Here is a 17995-nt window from a genome sequence, read left to right as displayed (position 1 = left end):
CTCTTCCCTCTTGACTCGATATCCTGTGTGCAAAAACTACTAGTTTGAATCTATTTACTAAAGTGTTGGGACCAGAAACAGATGTGGCCTATACTATGGATCATACCTGTATAAAGAAACATGACGCACCGGAGTACTCTTGCTGTTCTTAGTAATAGCAACAACGTTTGTCAGCTGTCTCCTCCGTTGAGGCCAAATATCTTTCTGAGGCACAGCTGTAATCACCAACCTACTATCAGTAGTCCCCTATATCGGCACCACCATCATCCAATGAATTTGGGGCGGATTTTCAGTAAACAACGCCACACTAACCCAATTCTTCACCTTCCACTTCCTTCTATTATTTATTATTTCTGCAACAGTCATACTGCACCTTTTATTCATCCACAAATCAGGCTTTAACAACCCCACAGGCTTAAATACCAACACAGATAAGATCCCATTCCACCCATACTTCTCCTGTGAAGATCTCCTGGGGGCAATAATCCTAATCATACTATTACTTTCAATAACACTATTTAACCCCACACTCTTAGGAGACCCAGAAAATGTCACACCAGCCAACCCCCTAATAACCCCCCCACATCAAACCAGAATGATATTTTCTATTTGCCTATGGTATTTGCCTACGCCATCCTACTCTAAATCCCAAACAAACTTGGAGGAGTCTTAGCTCTTGCAATATCCATCATAATATTATTAGCAGTACCAACACTCCATATGGCCAATCAACAAAGCCACTGTCACAAATCATCTTATGACTTTTCATTGCCAGCATCCAATCCTTACCTGAATCGGCAGCCAACCAGTAGAAGAACCATTTATCCAAATTGACCAACTTGCCTCTTCCACTTACTTCATCCTACTCTTACTTATTATACCTCTTACAAACAAACTAGAAAATAACCTACTTAACTGATAACCCTAGTAGCTTAGCCCAGTAAAGCTTTGACCTTGTAAATCAACGATGGGAATATACACTCCTCTAGACCATCAAAAAAGAGAAACCTACTTCCCATCTGTAGTCCCCCAAACTAGCATTTGCCACAAAATACCCCAGAAACTCAAGGACTACTCCCAAGACCTTAAACCCCCAAGAACCATAGATCCCATAGGCCCCCCTGGGGCCCCCATATTTAATATTACTCCCAAGCCATTCTTACGTCTATGACATAGTACATACTATGCAGGGGTGTGCAGGGACAGGAAGATTTGGTTTTCCCACTTTGGAATTTCTGAAGCAGGAAAAAGAATCAGAAATAAGCGATTTCCGAAGCAGCAAACAGCTTCAGAAACTGCTTATTGCCCTGTTTCAGTATGCACACCGAAACTTCCCACCCCACTGCTTATTTCACCCGAGAGTGAAATACTTTCCCCGCTTCAGCTGGCTGGCGGGGGGGGGGTGGAATTCCCCTGCCGGCCACCTGACATTTAAAGGGCCCTTTCTGTGCTGTGCAATGAAGCCTGGAAAGGGACATTTCCCTGCTGCTTGAGCCCTGCTGCTTTAAACGCCAGCTGGCCCTCAGGCTGGCTGAAGCACCGAAAGGGCCCTTTAAATGCCAGCTGGCCTGCGAGGAGATCCCCTCTCTCCATGGAGCCGGCTGAAGGCAGGAAAGGGCTCTTTCCCTACCATGCAAGCGGCAGAGAAAGGACCCTTTAAATGCCGGCTGGTCTGCAGCAATGCCATCTCCCCGTGGGCCGGCTGAAGGCAGGAAAGGCCCTTTAAATTCCAGCTGGCCTGTGGGGATCCTCTGCAATTCAACTGGAGCCAGCTGGGGTTTGAAATCCCTGAAGCGACTCGAAACACTTCAGGAAGGTTTGATTCGGCATTTCTGAATCAGGGCCAGCATGCTTGGCCAGATTCGGAAATCTTGAGTCTTTACAAATCGGGTCCAATTTGGGTATTTGTCCCGAATTGGAAACCCGCATTGCACATCCCTAATAGGCATTCATTCCTCCGCTCCATGATTATTGTAACAAAATAATACATCTCTGAATTTCTCTAGACCTGCGGGTTGTCATTCCACTCTGGAAACTGGCATCCTGGGACTGGAGCCTGGCTCTTGGTGTCCACCTTGCATTTGCCTTTCATCTTTTCAATGCCGTGATGTGTTTCACTGGAGCTGCTGCAAGTCGAGGGGCATTTGTGGCTCCTATCACATCCAGTGGGCATTCCCATCATTCGTTTCAGAACCTGTCCCCACTCATCTCTACGGAGTTGCTTCTCCAAGACTTGGGGGGCTGATCCTGAGTGCCAGGGGCTGCAGCAAAATAGAAAAGATTCCAGTAGCACCTTAGAAAATAGAAAAGAGTCCAGTAGAGTGCCAGGAGCTGCAGCTGCAATCTTAGCTGGGTCCTGCTGCCTTCCTGGTCTTGCTTTTCACAGAGAGTGTTTAAGTTTCTCAAGCCAGGGTGGGTGGGATTTGCAAGTGAGTGGTGCTTCAGCTGCTGGCTTTTGTCAGAGATGGGAGTTGGTTGAGTGGATGGACGGGCACCCCTTCTGCACCTTTAGTGTGACTCTCCCCTATGAGGCAGCAGGGCTCCTCTCAAGGCAGGTGCCTCTGTTGGGGTGCAGCAAGCTCAATCACGGGATTCTTTCTGCCCTGTACACCCGCTCTCTGCGGGGTGGGGGAGTAGCTGGTGACAGGAAACTGGCCCATGAACTGGCTATATTGTTCCCTTCCACTCACCGTGCTGTCAACTCTAGCCGCCCTGCAATTGGAAGATTCTTCTGGCGTTGCCAGGCAAATATGGGAAATTCTCTCCAGGCTGTGCCAGACTCAGCTGCCAGTGTATCTCTCCCATCAAAGTCCTTAGGGAGTGGACTGGCGGTGCCACAGTTCCACCAATGCACGGCTGCTGGTGGCGTGGCAGGCCTTAGGATTGCGCTGCCCATGTAGCCTTACTCGAGAACGTAACTGAGCTAAAAATGAGTTTTAAAAAACTTCTGGATTTTTGGTACCTCCTAATTTTAAAATCATTATGTGGGAAAATGTTACACTGATTTCCGTGGCAGGTATGATAAAATTTTAGAGAGAGCAGTTTGCCATGTAGCACCTGTATGTTTTGGTATTTTTCAGCTGTGTTATAAAATCCCAGTTTGAAATGTTAATATAATATGTTGTTTGTTCCTTTGTTTCATATGACTGTGTAGAAGTAATGCTTCTGTCAAATCAGCTTTTTGATACTGGAATAGTATTTAATTTTCAAATTGAAAACATCACATTAGAAGCATCACATTTTGGATATCATTCTATAAAAAGCAGAAAATATCACTCATGGAAACAAAATTTATTATATTCAGTTAAGTTAATTGTTTCAGAATCTTTAGATACCATTCTATTTTTTATTTGTAATTTTTAAAATATCCACAGATATTAAAATATGCTTTAAATGGTTGTGAACATATTTCTATATAAACTATCAGAATGTATAAGGTGAACAGCTGGAAGTAAAGAGATCAACCTATATTTGAATTTTAATCACACAGAATATTAATATAACTGGGTATTTGTAGACAATATATTGCAAAATTTTTGTTGTATAGAAAAAACTCAGCATCTCATTGCCAGATTTGTAAGAATACATCTGCTGTAATAGATTTCCAGATGTTTATGAGAGAATACAAATCAACATTAAAGAATTAGGTGCTGTCTAGACTGAGGATTTTCACTGATTACATCCGTCATGGTTGAATAGAGTAAGTTCTGTAGTACTATGTACAGAATATTTATAGCAGTGTAGTTCTGTTTTCTAAAAACAGGTATTTTAGGTAAACAACTAATATATACCAGTCGGTGCAGCCAATATTTGTATTCTGTCTCTGTAGAGTTCTCTGTAATGATATGGCACATTCTTGCCCATGTGTCACTGCCCTTATTACTAAAACTTCTTAGACCTAAATCAATGACTTATTTTATAATCAATTAAATACATAACTTTAGCACAATTTTTAGAGTTACTAGATATTTAACAGCATTGAGGAAGAGTTAGTGGATGTATGCAGCCTCCCACTGCAATGCACTACAGGAAGAGAATGTTTCTTGACAAAAATCTGCTTAAATATACTTTTCTTTTTCTTATTCTCATGCCATTTGTTTGCTGTACTCTGTTGCTGACACAGTGGGGATTAAATCCCCCCAAAACTGGATACTTGCAGCACTGTCAACTTGCATTGACGACTCTTCCTTTCATCTTTTTTCAACTGGAAAGTAATCTGTGAATGTATTACAGTTATGATTCTGTAATATAAAAAGAAACAAAGTTGTAGAAAAGATAGTGGGAACAAGCAATAGAAATTGTAAATTGGTAGAAATTCATAATTTGTAGAAATTGTAAATTTTGATGAGATTTAGATTCCCCCCCTCCCCATGCATCAGAGTTTTATGAAAGGTATATGGCAAGGGAAGTCTGTGCCACATCTGATAATATATTATCTGCAAGGTTGCTGCCAAAACAGGGAACTGTGTGCATATGGGAAATCATTGGTGTGAAGTGGCTCCCTATGTTGCCTGGCTGTTTTCCAGAATGCCACAAAAACGCTCATTTTCATTGCAAGCATTTATTTCTCTATGGTAGCTGAAACAGCCTGAACTTTTTGAGGGAACTCCTTTTACACAAATAGCTCCCTACTTAAAATGACATTGTTCTGTTTCAGAAGCAGCCCTGCTGCTTGAAGTAACCTCTGAATGATTTGTCTGCCTTTACACAGTAAGGTGGGATGGACCAAGAGTAAATATAACTTAGTTTTGTTCCATGGAGTAGCCAGACAAGGAAGTCTACTGAATCTCTTGCAAACCATTTATTTATTTCATGTATATTACCTTTCTCTCCAGTGGGGACCCACAGCCGCTTATGTCATTCTCCTCTCTTCCATTTTATCCTCACAACAACCCCGCAAGATAGGCTAAGCTAAAGATTTGTGACTAGCCCAGGTTACCCAGCCAGGTTTCATAGCAAAGTGGAGATTCAAACCTAGGTTTCCCAGGCCGATTCTAACCACTATACCACTGCACTGACTGTTGATGCTTGTGGAAGGAGGAGGTTTGAGATGTCCTCCTCACTAAAATTCAGTCTTTCACGCTTTCCTTCCCCACTAATTTTTAAATCCTTCCCAACCTTTTATGTTAGATGGTGAGTGGAGTATGTGGGCTCATGTTTATTCTGCCTTGTGTTTGTTGTGTGTGGTATTTAGCTGAGAGTGTTTGTACATCACTGATACATTCACCTCAATACTATTGGACCAGGTGTATTTTAAATACAATGTGACTTAATACTTTATTATTTAAAACTATTTAGATTTTTAGTAATTCATTGAAGATGAGTTCACCATTCCAATGGCTTTTACAAATATTTATTTTTATTTCCGCAGGAGACTTTGCAGCAGTTGATTATGATGCCTTTGCCAAATGTCTTAATAATTGGCAAAAACCCCTTTTCAGGTATGTGTTATACTTGATTTAAACAGCTATAATAGTACTTCTAAATGATCCAGGGTTAAGGGGGTGTGCAAGAACTAATAATTTAGCAAAAGTCTAGGTAACAGCAGTGGGCAGATGATGTTCCCTAACATCATTAGTCATCTGTTTTCTTAGATTTTTTTTACATATAATGGGATTTTAATCTTCTACTGGAAAGTCTTAATTAACTGTTCATTGATTTTTTGTGGGGTGCAAAATACTTAGATTTTTAGGAAGCTTTTGGTTGAGTTAGGGAAAATATTGGAGATGTGATTAGTTTTTATAAAACAGAAAGTCCTTTTGTTGAATGCACCAAAGTTCTGCATTGCCAACCATTAGTTTAAACTATCACTGCTCTGTCTTCATTTATTATGAGCCATATGCTAATTTTCTGCCTTGTCACATTTATACAGAGCTCCTTGTCCACTCTCATGTCTGCTGAATGTGCCCTCAACAGATGCTGGGCAATTGCAGCCATGTGAGCAAGTAGCAGATGTTCAGGCCCAAAAGTGGGCATGCAACTTAAGCAGGAATCAAACAGGAGGTTCATGTTAAACCAGCTTGAGGCCAAGTTCAGGCAGACTGAAAGCTAGTACTCTGACAATGAAGAAAGAAGGCTTGGTGGCCTCCATCACCCAAGTTGCTCAGTTTGATGGAAGGCAGATCACAAATGCCCCGGCTCAGTGGTATAGGGAGCCAGTGCCTAATATCCTTGTGGCACCTATGTGCACTGGTGGAGTAACAGCAGCTGCAGAAGTGCATCACCAAACACACCTTAAAGAAAGCTGTGCTGCCAGTACAAAATGTTTTTTCTCTGCTTACAGGGTAGGGATGGAGGAAAAGAGTTCACTATCTCACTGGCTTTGGGCTAGTCAGAATTAAATATATGATCACTAATGACTTGGTCATGTTTGTAGACCTATGTTTATTGGGAAAGTCCGGGAAGGGTTGTGTTTTGCTTCTGGTATGCTTCCCATTGAAATTTCTTGGGTTCATTGCCCTCAGCAACGAACTAGTTTCTAAGCAAGGTGATCTCATTTTTTTCATCCCAAGCATAAAGTTATGTTTCAAGATGCTAATGGCTATTGGAGTTTGTTTATCAAGAAACTCTTTTTTGTGCTCAGTTCAAAGTATTGGTTATCACATACAAAGCACGGCCTTAGTCCAGAATACCTATAGGACCACCTCCCTCTCTATGTTCCTCTACGACAACTTTGCTCACCTGAACAGGTTTCTCCCTGCAGGTGCCATCCTGCACATAGGTGAAATCAACAGCAGCCCATACATGGGCTTTCTCTGTGGTGGACCCTACCTTGTGGAACAGCCTGCCTGAGGAGGTCAGGAGAGCCCCACTCTCCTAACTTTCCAAAAACAATGCAAAATTAAATTATTCAAAAAGGCTTTTGTATTGTAAGGAGGAGGTCTCAGATGCTTCGCTAATGAGTTAGGGACCATAGACTTCACCACTATTTTGCCTTATGTACTGTTTTAAATATCTGCTCCTATGAGCTACCTGTGCTGAAGTTGTCTAATGTTAGCCCTAGAATTGCTTATGTTCTGTCTCAGCATTTCTTCAACTCTGTATTGGATTCTTGCTAATTCTATGTCTTTGTAAACTTGTATTTATTTACCCTATGGTATTGTTTATGGAAATGTCTTTTATATTGACTGTATTATTAATATTTATATTTATATTTATATTTATATTTATATTTATATTTATATCCCACCCTCCCTGCAAGCGGGCTCAGGGTGGGTTACAACAGAAGAATATACAAGATAAAATCACAGTAAATTAACACAGCTTTCTAATAAAACACCTGCTCACAAGAAACAGAACCCAGATGAAATAGTTTGGAATGAAAAATGCCAACAAGCATTTAACTCTCTAAAACAAGCACTCTCAGTCTAAAACTGCATCCACTCTGCCCACACTCTCAGTCATCAACCAATCATATCACTCACTCATCCCTCTCTTTCACCCCCACTCTTCATCTATACATTTAAGCATTTAAAGCATTTAAAGACACAGGCACACATTTACTTAAAATAATTACAGGCTCATTTGGTGGAAACCCTGATGGCCTCAACCATATGCCTGATGGAACATCTCCGTCTTACAGGCCCGCCTGAAGGAGACAAGATCTTGGCAGGCCCGGGTGTCCTCAGACAGAGTTCCACTAGGTCGGGGCCAGGACTGAAAAAGCCCTGGCCCTGGTTGAGGCCAATTGAGCCTCCCTGGGGCCAGGGACCACCAGTAGGTGCTTACTGGCTGATCTCAGCACCCTCCGGGGAGTATATGGGAAGAGACGGTCCCTCAGGTATGCTGGTCCCAGTCCGTTTAGGGCTTCATAGGTTAATACCAAAACCTTGAATCTGATCCGGAACTCCACGGGAAGCCAGTGTAGCTGCTGCAGAACTGGAGTTCCATGTGTCCTGAAAGGCACACCCATCAAGACACGGGCAGCAGTGTTTTGGACCCGATGTAATTTCTGGGTCAGACTCAAGGGAAGCCCTGCTTAGAGCCCTGTACTAATCTCACACTGTGTAATCTGCCTTGAGTCTCCGTGAGAAAGATGGACTATAAATGACATAAATAAAAAATTAAATAACATTACGGACAAATTGCATTAAGTGTTTAAAAGTGTGAATTCTCATCATGGTATTCTGCTCTTTGGCAGCAGAACATAGACTCATATACAGGTTTTTTAACATCTCATCTATATGGCTCTGGAAAAAGGACTCTGCCACAGGACAGCATGCAATTAAGTGGTCATGTTTCCCTTGAAACAAGGTTAATCTAGTGCCAGTGGAAAAGATATAAAAGGTGGGGGAATGTGTGAAGAATAGGATATGTTTACAACTTTTAAAAAATGTACACAGTGGTTTTGATGTTTTGTTTAATTTTTTCAGAACAAGGTACTGAAGAAGTAAAAAAGCTACTTCTGCTTCTGCTTGGCTGTGCAGTTCAGGTAAGACTTGACTTACACAGGTATTCATGATGTGCACTTGGATGGACTTCCTCTTGGGTATACAGTTGCCTTTTCCCCAATTACTGTGGAGAATAGGTCTCTGGGGACATTCCTTCTAGACTCAGCTCCTGCAAACCAAAACTGTCTCCAGGAACCTGACTCAGGATCCAGTCTTGCATCTGCTTGGAGTGCTTTTTTTTCTGTTGCAGATGGTTGTTTGCTACAGAGCATATTCTTCTAGTGCTAAGAGCTGCTGCTTATGCAAGACCAGACTCTTTCAGTGACCCAAAAATATTTCATGGCAGATCAAAGACCATCTTTGCAACAGACAAAGGGGGCACAAATGGAAGCAAAGCTTAGGAAGTCTAAAAGTTCTAAAGCTATAAAAACCATGCGGGGGATTCAACAGAAGACATCTATTCTCATATATAAAAGAGTAAAAATCCCAATATTACTTGAGGAACAAATTGGTTAATATTATTGGAGCATGATGTGGATAGGCGAGTGTGAAACATCCCCAAGTATTTGCAATGATGTTAAAGAACATAATAAGGAAAATTAAAGGTTGTAAGCAAGAAACTTCTGAAAATGACAATAAGTATAAAATGGAACAATTCTATATCGATTAGTGTCAGAAACCCAGACAGAGCCCTAAAACTTACATGTAGTTGCAGAGTCTTTGTTTGAGCCATTCCAAGATGTCTTTGACTATGTGCTTTCTCAGATTGAACAAGTTAAGCCATGTTGGAAGGACATGCCTGAAGATTTCCAGAGGGCTCAGTTGCCCCAAGCTCCAGCCTACCTGCAGCTGAAGAGCAACATTGCTTAGCCTCTGCAAACTCCATAGCCAAATAGCCAATTGGATGAGGCATCTGTAAAAAAAGAGGAGTCTCATACAAAAAAAAAGTAACTTTGTATGAAACACCACTGAATGGCTAAAATAAACAATACTAACCACACTTCATTGAAGTTTTTATGGACTGGAACTTTGGCTGAAGATTGTTGTAGGCCACTTTACACTTTGAGAATAGTTTGGCTGGGAAGAAGAAATTCCTCCAGAGAACTTTAACTCTCATGGCTATCTGCACATCGTGAAGTCCATGGGTTCTCTCCGGGCCCACCAAGAGGACTTTCAATCAGACATGAGCTATGAGTTCCCACATGCGCAAGGGATTTGGATTGAGATCATGGTATTGGGGGAGGGGGGTGTTTATGTCTTCCCCCATGCCATTTTCTTGGCTTTAAATGGCCATGTGGGCACTAATTGCCCTGTTTTGGCTTCCATGTATACTGATGGGATATACATAGGTTTCCCTAATCATATCCCCTTGTGTCATTTCAGGTCATGAAAATGGCATAGGGAGGGGGAATCATAAGCTTCTCCTCTCCACATGCCACAGCCTCAGTCTGAATCAGGTCTCCATGTGCCTGTAAACTGAATTTCCAGTAGGAAACCTGAATTCCCAGTAGGGAACCCCTGAATGAAAGTCCTCGTACCTGACCTTGTCATGTTCTAAGAACTTTGTAATGTGTGTGTTAGGCTGTGTATACATCAAATAATGGGACTGACAACTTCTTTTTATCACCCAACAGAAGTTTCAAGGCCTCAGGTCAGCAAACATGAAGCTTGAGATTACTAAAAAAAAAAAAAAAGGGAGGTTTTAGCCTGTAGACAAAAATGAATTTAGAGCCTCTTAGCTATATTTAAAATCTCAGTTATAAGCTATTGTGGTGACCTTTTTTTCCCTAAACACTGACTAACTTTTCTCTTGTATTATTTTTCTTACACATGTTCATTGTCCGTCTTCTGTGCAGTCCCACATGGGACTGCGCACGCGCAGGCCTGCCGACTGGAAATTTTTTTCTAGTAGAACGTCCACTAGGGGGCTCCTGCCCACCGAATGCGCATGCATGGGTTTTCCCGCCGAAGGCAACATCCGGCAGCGGCGCCCCCTTACCCTCAGTTTCTTCTTTGCTGCTGACAGGTGAACATCTAGTCGTTTGCTGTGAAAAATCAAGTGAGATCGTAGTTAGTACCTGAGTTTAAAAATGTCAGACAAAGCTTTATTCAAGCGCTGTTCAACCTGCTCTATGAAGATGTCTAAGACGAATGGACATTCGGTATGTCTGGAGTGCCTGGGGGAAATGTTCAATGTTCCTAAGTGCGAGCATTGCCAAAAATTTACACCCAAGGCCAGGGCCGAAAGGTCAGCCAGACTCCAGGCCATGTTATGGAAGCGGGCTATGCGAGCAACCAACGGCTCTGATGCCCCAACTAAACCACCCTCAGTGAGTGGCAAGTCCGCGTGGAGCGCCTTTTCCTCCGCCAGATCTGTTTTTCCCAAACGGAGTCGTAAGGTCGCCTCATTGGATCCGATCCAGGCAGAGAATGTGTCTGTGGTTCGGACCCTGTTGCCTTCAGACACCGATCCGAGTCAGAACCGTACTCCACGTCCGAAGTCACCACCGTCTTTGGCTTCGACTTCTAGAAGTGTCTCGGTTCCAGCTATACCCAGGTCGGAACCAAAGACACCGGATCTGAAGACATCGGATCTGAAGACATTGGAGTTGAGCCGCTCAGGTCCGACCATTTTGGAGTCAGTTCGTTTGGAATCGAGGACCTCGGATCCGAAGAGTTCTGTTAAAAACCCTAAGTCTCCGGATCCGAAGCGGCGGAAGCGGGAGAGCCAATCAGAGCAGACTGATTTACCTGCTAAAAAGGCAAAAAAGAAGTAGAAGCAGACGCACTCGACCTCTGTGCAGACTGAGCAGGTCTGGGATAGACCTAAGACGCCTTCTCCTCGGATGAGGTCTCCCGCTTACTCCTTGGGGGATGAAGGAGAGGTCCAGGGAAGCCCTGGGTTTGAAGGTCGAACCCAACTGTATGATGAAGCTCTGCCTTTCAAGTACTCTTATCACCAGGGGACAGGCAGGTACAGATCCGAGTACGACAGACCTTGAACCCATCCCTCGACCTCGCTTCAGGAAGATTCGGAGGTTCCAAGGAGTGAGTACTCACGCTATGGCTCCTCATCCCGTGAGCCTTCCTATCAATGCTTGGAGACGGGATGGGACCAAAGCACCAGCCCTCCATCTGATCCTTCTCCTGATGAGATTATCATAGGATCAGGCAGGATCTCTCCAACTGAGGACTTTTGCCTGTATACCGAACAAATGCTGAGAATGGCTCGTTCCTTAGAGATTGAGGTTTCGACGATTAATCCTAAACCGAAGGATAAAATCCTACAATACATCTATTCAGGCAACCCGTCCAATGTCGCCTTCCCTATCATAGAGGGTCTGGCAGAGGTGATCTCTTCTATGTGTGAGAAACCGGCCTCCATTCATGCCACCTCCCGTAAGTTGGAGGCACTTTACAAAAACCGAGATGATGTCTGCACTTACCTGTTCTCTCATCCTCTGCTGACCTCCTTAGTGACCGAGGAAATGCGGATGCGCCAAAGGCAGGGATCCCAGGTTGTGCCTACTGACAAGGAGAGTAGGAAGTTAGACTCCTTGGGCAAGAAGATCTACTCTTCCTCATCCCTCATACTGAAGATAGTGAATTACTTGTCTATCATGGGGGCTTACCAGATTTTCCTTTGGAACCGGATTGCAGTTTTTCTGGATAAAGTTCCTGATGACCAGAGACTGCTGGCTAAGGTTATTATGGATGAAGCGCTACGACTCTCCAGACAACAAATCAGTGCTGGCTGGAACTCCTTGGAGACTGCATCTAGGGCATTAGCATCCGCAGTTGTGCTCCGCAGGCACGCGTGGCTACGCACTACGGCTCTCCCAGCTGAAACAAGGCGGCGGACTTAACTTTTGAGGGACAAACCTTATTCTCATCCAAAACAGATGAGTATCTCTCTCAGAAATGCAAGGATCACTTAACAGCACGTTCCTATGGAGTGACCCATTCGAAACAACCTTTCTCCAACCGACCTCCTTACCGGCAGTTCCAATACTATCGAGGCAGACAGCAGAGATATCAGCCGTATCCTCAGTATGGCTCTTATAGGCAACACAGCAGCATCAGTCTGGTCCTTACCAATGGCGCAGGCCATACCATCGCCAGCGTCAGAACGAGCAGAGCCCGGTTATTAAGGAGGCGTCTAACCAACCCAAGCAATTCTGACTAGCAGCTGAGCAATCTGTGGTTTTTGGTGACAGATTGGCTGATTTTGCAATATCTTGGGCTGAGATTCAAGTTGATAGTTGGGTTTTGAATGTTATCAAGTTTGGATATAAAGTTGAATTTGAAGTTTACCCACAGCTGTCTCTCCCTGATTGTTCGCTCTATACCCCATCACAAAAGCTGCACACGGCAGTGGCAGACTTGCAGTCGAAAGGAGCAGTTCAGGAGATACCACAGGGTGAATCCCCATTGGGATTCTATTCTAGAATGTTTGTGGTGGATAAGAAAGATGGTAGTGTACGCCCAATCCTAGACCTGAGAGGTCTGAATAAGCTTGTATAGGTTAGAAAATTCTGGATGTTTACATTAGCTATGGTCCTGCAATTGATGCCTGATAACATGTGGTTCGCTGTCCTGGACCTCAGGGATGCATACTTTCACATTTTTATCCACCCAGCATACAGAAAATTTCTTAGATTTATCTGTAATGGGTGAATCTTCCAGTACCAGGTACTTCCCTTTGGATTGTCCACCGCTCCCAGGGGCTTCACTAAATGCATGGCCCCGGTAGTAGCCTTTTTGAGGAGACAAGGGTGCTCCATCTACCCTTAATTAGATTATTGGCTTTTGTCAGCACCATCATCTGGTGCATTACTAGAACAGATACACATGGCGGTAACCAGATGTATTAGGCTGGGTCTCCTCGTGAATTTCCAAAAATCTGTTCTTATTCCTTCACAAAGGGCTCAGTTCATTGGCATGGTATTAGATGGGGTACTGAATAAAGGATTCCTACTTTCAGACTGTGCTTTACGGATTAAGCATATAGTGGGTTTCTTCTCTAGGTGTCGTTTTCAATTAGTTGCGGCCATTCAGAAACTCTTGGGTCTCATGGCATCTGCAACAGCGGTGACCCCTATGGCTAGGTTACATATGTGGGCCCTTCAATTGTGGTTTTTATCAGTCCACGATTTCCAGTCTGGTCGCGAGGATCAGATGTACTCCATCCCATGCAGAATTATTCGTGCATTGGGCTGGTGGTTATCTGATAGCAATCTCCTTAAGGGAACAGGGTTTGGTGCTACTCAGCATCAAGTTACTATCTCCACTGATGCCAGTTCTTTAGGTTGGGGGGCTCAGTGTGGCTCCCTAAGAGCTCATGGGACCTGGACTGACCAGGATCGAGAACTCCATATTAATCTTTTAGAGCTCAAGGCTGTGCGTTATGCCCTTATCGCATTTGCAGATACCGTGCAGCACAAGACAGTTCAAATATTAACAGACAATTGCACGGCCATGTTGTATTTGAACAAGCAAGGAGGCACCACATATCAGGCCCTCTGTGACGAAGCGGTGCTGATTTGGGAGTGGGCATTGTGCAGAGGCATTTTCCTACAGGCAGTTCACATTCCAGGCAAGTCCAATGTGGTTGTAGACAAGTTGAGTTGGTTAGCCTCCAAGGATTACAAATGGACAATCACAGATCCACACTTGCACGGGGTGTTCCGAAAGTGGGGTTTCCCAGAGGTGGACCTTTTCATGTCAGAAAGCAACAAGAAGGCTCCTCAGTTTTGTTCCAGGGGTGGTCTGGGACATTTTTCTCTAGGGGACGCGTTCCAGATCAGGTGGACAGGATGCTTATTTTACGCATTCCCTCCGTTCCCGCTGAATTCCAGAATAGTCAGCAAGATTCAACGAGACGGGACTCGAGTTATTTTGGTGACTCCTTTCTGGCCCAGTCAACCTTGGTTCCATCTGGTGATGCAACTCTCACAAGGGTCTTCTTTTCGATTCAAACAGGATCCAGGTCTCCTGTCAGACAGGGGGGTCCTATATCATGATCTACCCAGACTGAGTCTAACGGCATGGCTTATTGTGGGCCAATAGACCTTTTTTCAAGGATAGCGGAGGTATTGACCAATGCCAGAAGGGATAATACCCACAAGTCTTATTCAGCTAAATGGAAACTTTCTGAGACTTGGGCAAGGGGTTCAATGACTGTACTTTGGGGTGTATTTTTGAATTTTTGTTGTCCTTGAAGGATGATGGACTTTCCATCTCCTCTATAAAAGTTTACTTAGCAGCCATCTCGGCTTTTCACCCCAGCATTGATAGGAAAACTGTATTTTCGCATAGTTTATCTAAAACTTTCCTCAAGGGTTTACAGAATATGTTCCCTCCAGTCAGGGAGGTAGTTCTGCAGTGGTCCCTCAAGTTGGTTTTAGCGGAGCTCATGAAACCTCCATTTGAGCCCCTGGCTACCTGTGACCTTTTTATCCTTTAAGGTAGTCTTTTTGGTGGCCATTACTTCGGCCCGAAGAGTAAGCTAATTAGCAGCCCTTAGACATGACCCACCCTTTCTGAAGATCCATCAGAGCAAGGTAGTCCTTAGACCTGATATGAAGTTTAGGCCCAAGGTTTCCACCCAGTTTCACACTTCCGAGGATATTGTCCTGCCCGTGTTTTTTCCTTCACCTTCAGATAGCGCAGAACGGGCCCTTCATTCCTTAGATGTACGGAGGGCAATTCTTTTTTATGTCCAGAGGATAAAGTCTTTCAGAAAGGATAGACAATTATTCGTGTGCTACACTGGCCCCAGGAAAGGCAAGGCAGCTACGTCCCAATCTATTTCAAGATGGGTTACTATAACTGTTAAGACTTGTTATTCACAGGCTGCTGTACCTTGCCTATTGGAAATTAGGGCACATTCGATAAGGGCACAGGCGTCTTCTGCTGCGTTCCTGAAAGGGATTCCGCTTCATAATATCTGCAACTTGGGCCTCTTCGGAGACGTTTGTTAAGCATTACGCCATGGAGACACTGGAGAGAAGAGAAGCAGCAGTGGGTCAGGCTGTTCTCCAATCTCTTTTTCATTAAGTAACACGCCCACCTCCGAGGTAAGTGGCTTGTGAGTCTCCCATGTGGGACTGCACAGAAGACGGACAATGAAAACAGGGTTGCGCTTACTGTAACTTCTGTTCATTGACGTCTTCTGTGCAGGCACACAAACCCTCCCTCCTGTCCCACTGTGTTCCTCTTTCTCTATTGGGGGGGTCGGCGGCACAGGAGAAACTGACGGTAAGGGGCTGCCGCCGCCGGATGTTGCCTTCGGCGGGAAAACCCGCGCATTTGGCGGGCAGGCGCCCCCTAGTGGATGTTCTACTAGAAAAAAATTTCCAGGCGGCAGGCCTGCGCGTGCGCAGTCCCATGTGTGCCTGCACAGAAGACGTCAATGAACAGAAGTTATGGTAAGTGCAACCCTATTTTATGAGTGATCAGTGGGCAACTTTCCTCTAGCAGATTGCATTCAGAGGGCATAATGTTTCTAAACACAGAGCCTCATCATCTTTTGGTGCCAGTTTGATGTAGTGGTTAAGAGCGTGGAACTCTAATCTGGAGAACAGTGTTTAACTCCCCACTCCTCCACTTGAAGCCAGCTGGATGACCTTGGGTCAAGTCACAGCGTCTAGGAGCTCTCTCAGCCCCACCCGCCTCACAGAGTGTTTTGTTGTGGGGATAATAATAGTATACTTTGTAAACCACTCAGAGTGGGTGTTAAGTTGTTCTGAAGGGCAATATATAAATCAAATGTTGTTGTTATTATTTTAAGAGAGGTCACTGAAGAAAAGAGTAGAAAGAAGCTGGAGGGATGAGTGTGGGGCTATGTTTTCTTAACACAAATGAAAAAACAATTTGTCTCCTTTTGCAGGAATGGGAATTCTTATGTTGTGGTCCTATGTGTCACTGTGTTAGTCAAACTCAGTGTAGTAATGGATGGTGGAGGATCTTGCAATTCGTCAGTCATTAATCTGCAGATGAGCGTTACTAAGACAATATGCTTTATCTTTCTGTAAAATATTTTGATGGAGAGATAATTTTATAAAATAGTATACTTTTCAATAATCTTCAGTTATTTATACAGCTGACAGGTTTTGTTTTATGGTGTTTCATGATACTGAGTTAACTATTTCTGCAAGCAACACCATATAGGATTGAAAGAAAGGTTTGAAGTATGTTAACAGTATTTAATTAAACCAATTATAGTGTGATTTTTGGTTAATATATATGTTTTTAGTGTCAGAAGAAAGAAGAATTCATTGAAAGAATCCAAACCTTAGACTTTGATATAAGAGCAGCTGTTGCTGCCCACATACAAGAGGTAAATCTTATTTACTCAAAAGAATTTGGGAAGCAACCAATTTTTTTATATGGCTTGGTTCTAAAGAGTGCGAATGATATTTAAAGACAGAGCATTATATCATCAAGACATGTATCATGAATTTGGAGAGTTCAGTAGTTTGGTTATCCTACTGTGAGATGTAAATATTTGAGTAATCCAAAACAGAAATAGACAATCAAACCACATTAAAAAAATCTCACATTTAAGTACATTATTCAAGATGGGTATTATCTCATTAAATAAGATGCCTGGCTTGTGTTCAGTCCAACAAGTTCTGGTGGCCCTCCAACACATGAAGTAGTTGGGGCAAGAAGTAAAGGACACTTTTTTGACAGGGGGAGGGTGTAAAACCTTTTTATTCAGTTTAGTTATCATTGTCTGGAAACTGTACCTGATCTGTATTGATGCTCTTGTTTTATTATTGTTACAATCTATTTTTATATTTTAACTATATGCAACAATATCCTGATTGCGATTGTGAACCACTTTAAATATTTGGAAATGTAGTCTTAATTTATTTTTTAAAAATCAAAAGCCTGTTGATACTGGATCATATGACCACAAACTCAAGCATTATACAATGAATGCAGAATGATTTGAAACTAATAAATTCTACAAACTAAGTAGAAAACTAAGTTGGGAACCCAAGCATCTCCTTTGTAGAAAGCAGGGCCAAAACATACCACCAGCACCCTTTCAAAGCTGTTGTGATGTATCAGTAACTCAAGGTGCTGCCATTTCCCACTAAATATTTCGCAGGAAGTTTGCTTATTTGAATGTTGTGTTAACATGCATTGTGAAAATAAATTATAGTAATGCTAACATTATTTCCCAGATGTACTTGGTATGCTATAAAGGAAGTGTGTCCCTAGATGTAATAAAATGCAGTTTAGCACTTTCTTGTAGCAACCTCATAGCATATATAAGCCTTTAGTGACTCCACACAAAGTAATATCTTGAAATCCTATGTGCACTAGGGGTTTGCAGGGCCAGGGTGATTCGGATTTCCCGATTCAGAATACTGGAATCGGGAAAAGGATCTGGAATAAAGTGGCAAGCCACTTCGGAATACCCAATTTGGAAAGATTCGGCAAGCCGCTTCGGAATACCTGATTTGGAAAGATTTGGGTTTGCTTCTTTGGCCGTTGTTTTCAATGGGGAACATGCTCCCGGCTTTCTGCGAGGCTGGGGGGGACATTTTCTTTACGAAGCAAACCAAACTTGGGGGGGTTATGCCCTCCCC

General features: G+C 43.2%; 1 protein-coding gene across 2 annotated transcripts in view; it reads left to right on the top strand.

Moving 5' to 3' along the window:
• CCDC88A (coiled-coil domain containing 88A) overlaps positions 1-17995 on the top strand; it is a 241170-nt gene that overhangs the window by 72248 nt on the left and 150927 nt on the right. For both annotated transcript variants that reach the window (XM_054986666.1, XM_054986660.1), the window contains exons 4-6: positions 5372-5441; positions 8373-8431; positions 16648-16731. In XM_054986666.1, coding sequence (XP_054842641.1) covers positions 5372-5441; positions 8373-8431; positions 16648-16731 — 213 coding nt within the window. The remainder of the gene's footprint in view (positions 1-5371; positions 5442-8372; positions 8432-16647; positions 16732-17995) is intronic.

Source organism: Eublepharis macularius, chromosome 1 (genome assembly GCF_028583425.1).
Source record: "Eublepharis macularius isolate TG4126 chromosome 1, MPM_Emac_v1.0, whole genome shotgun sequence".
Lineage (NCBI taxonomy): Eukaryota > Metazoa > Chordata > Lepidosauria > Squamata > Eublepharidae > Eublepharis > Eublepharis macularius.
This window is presented reverse-complemented; position numbering and strand designations above follow the sequence as displayed.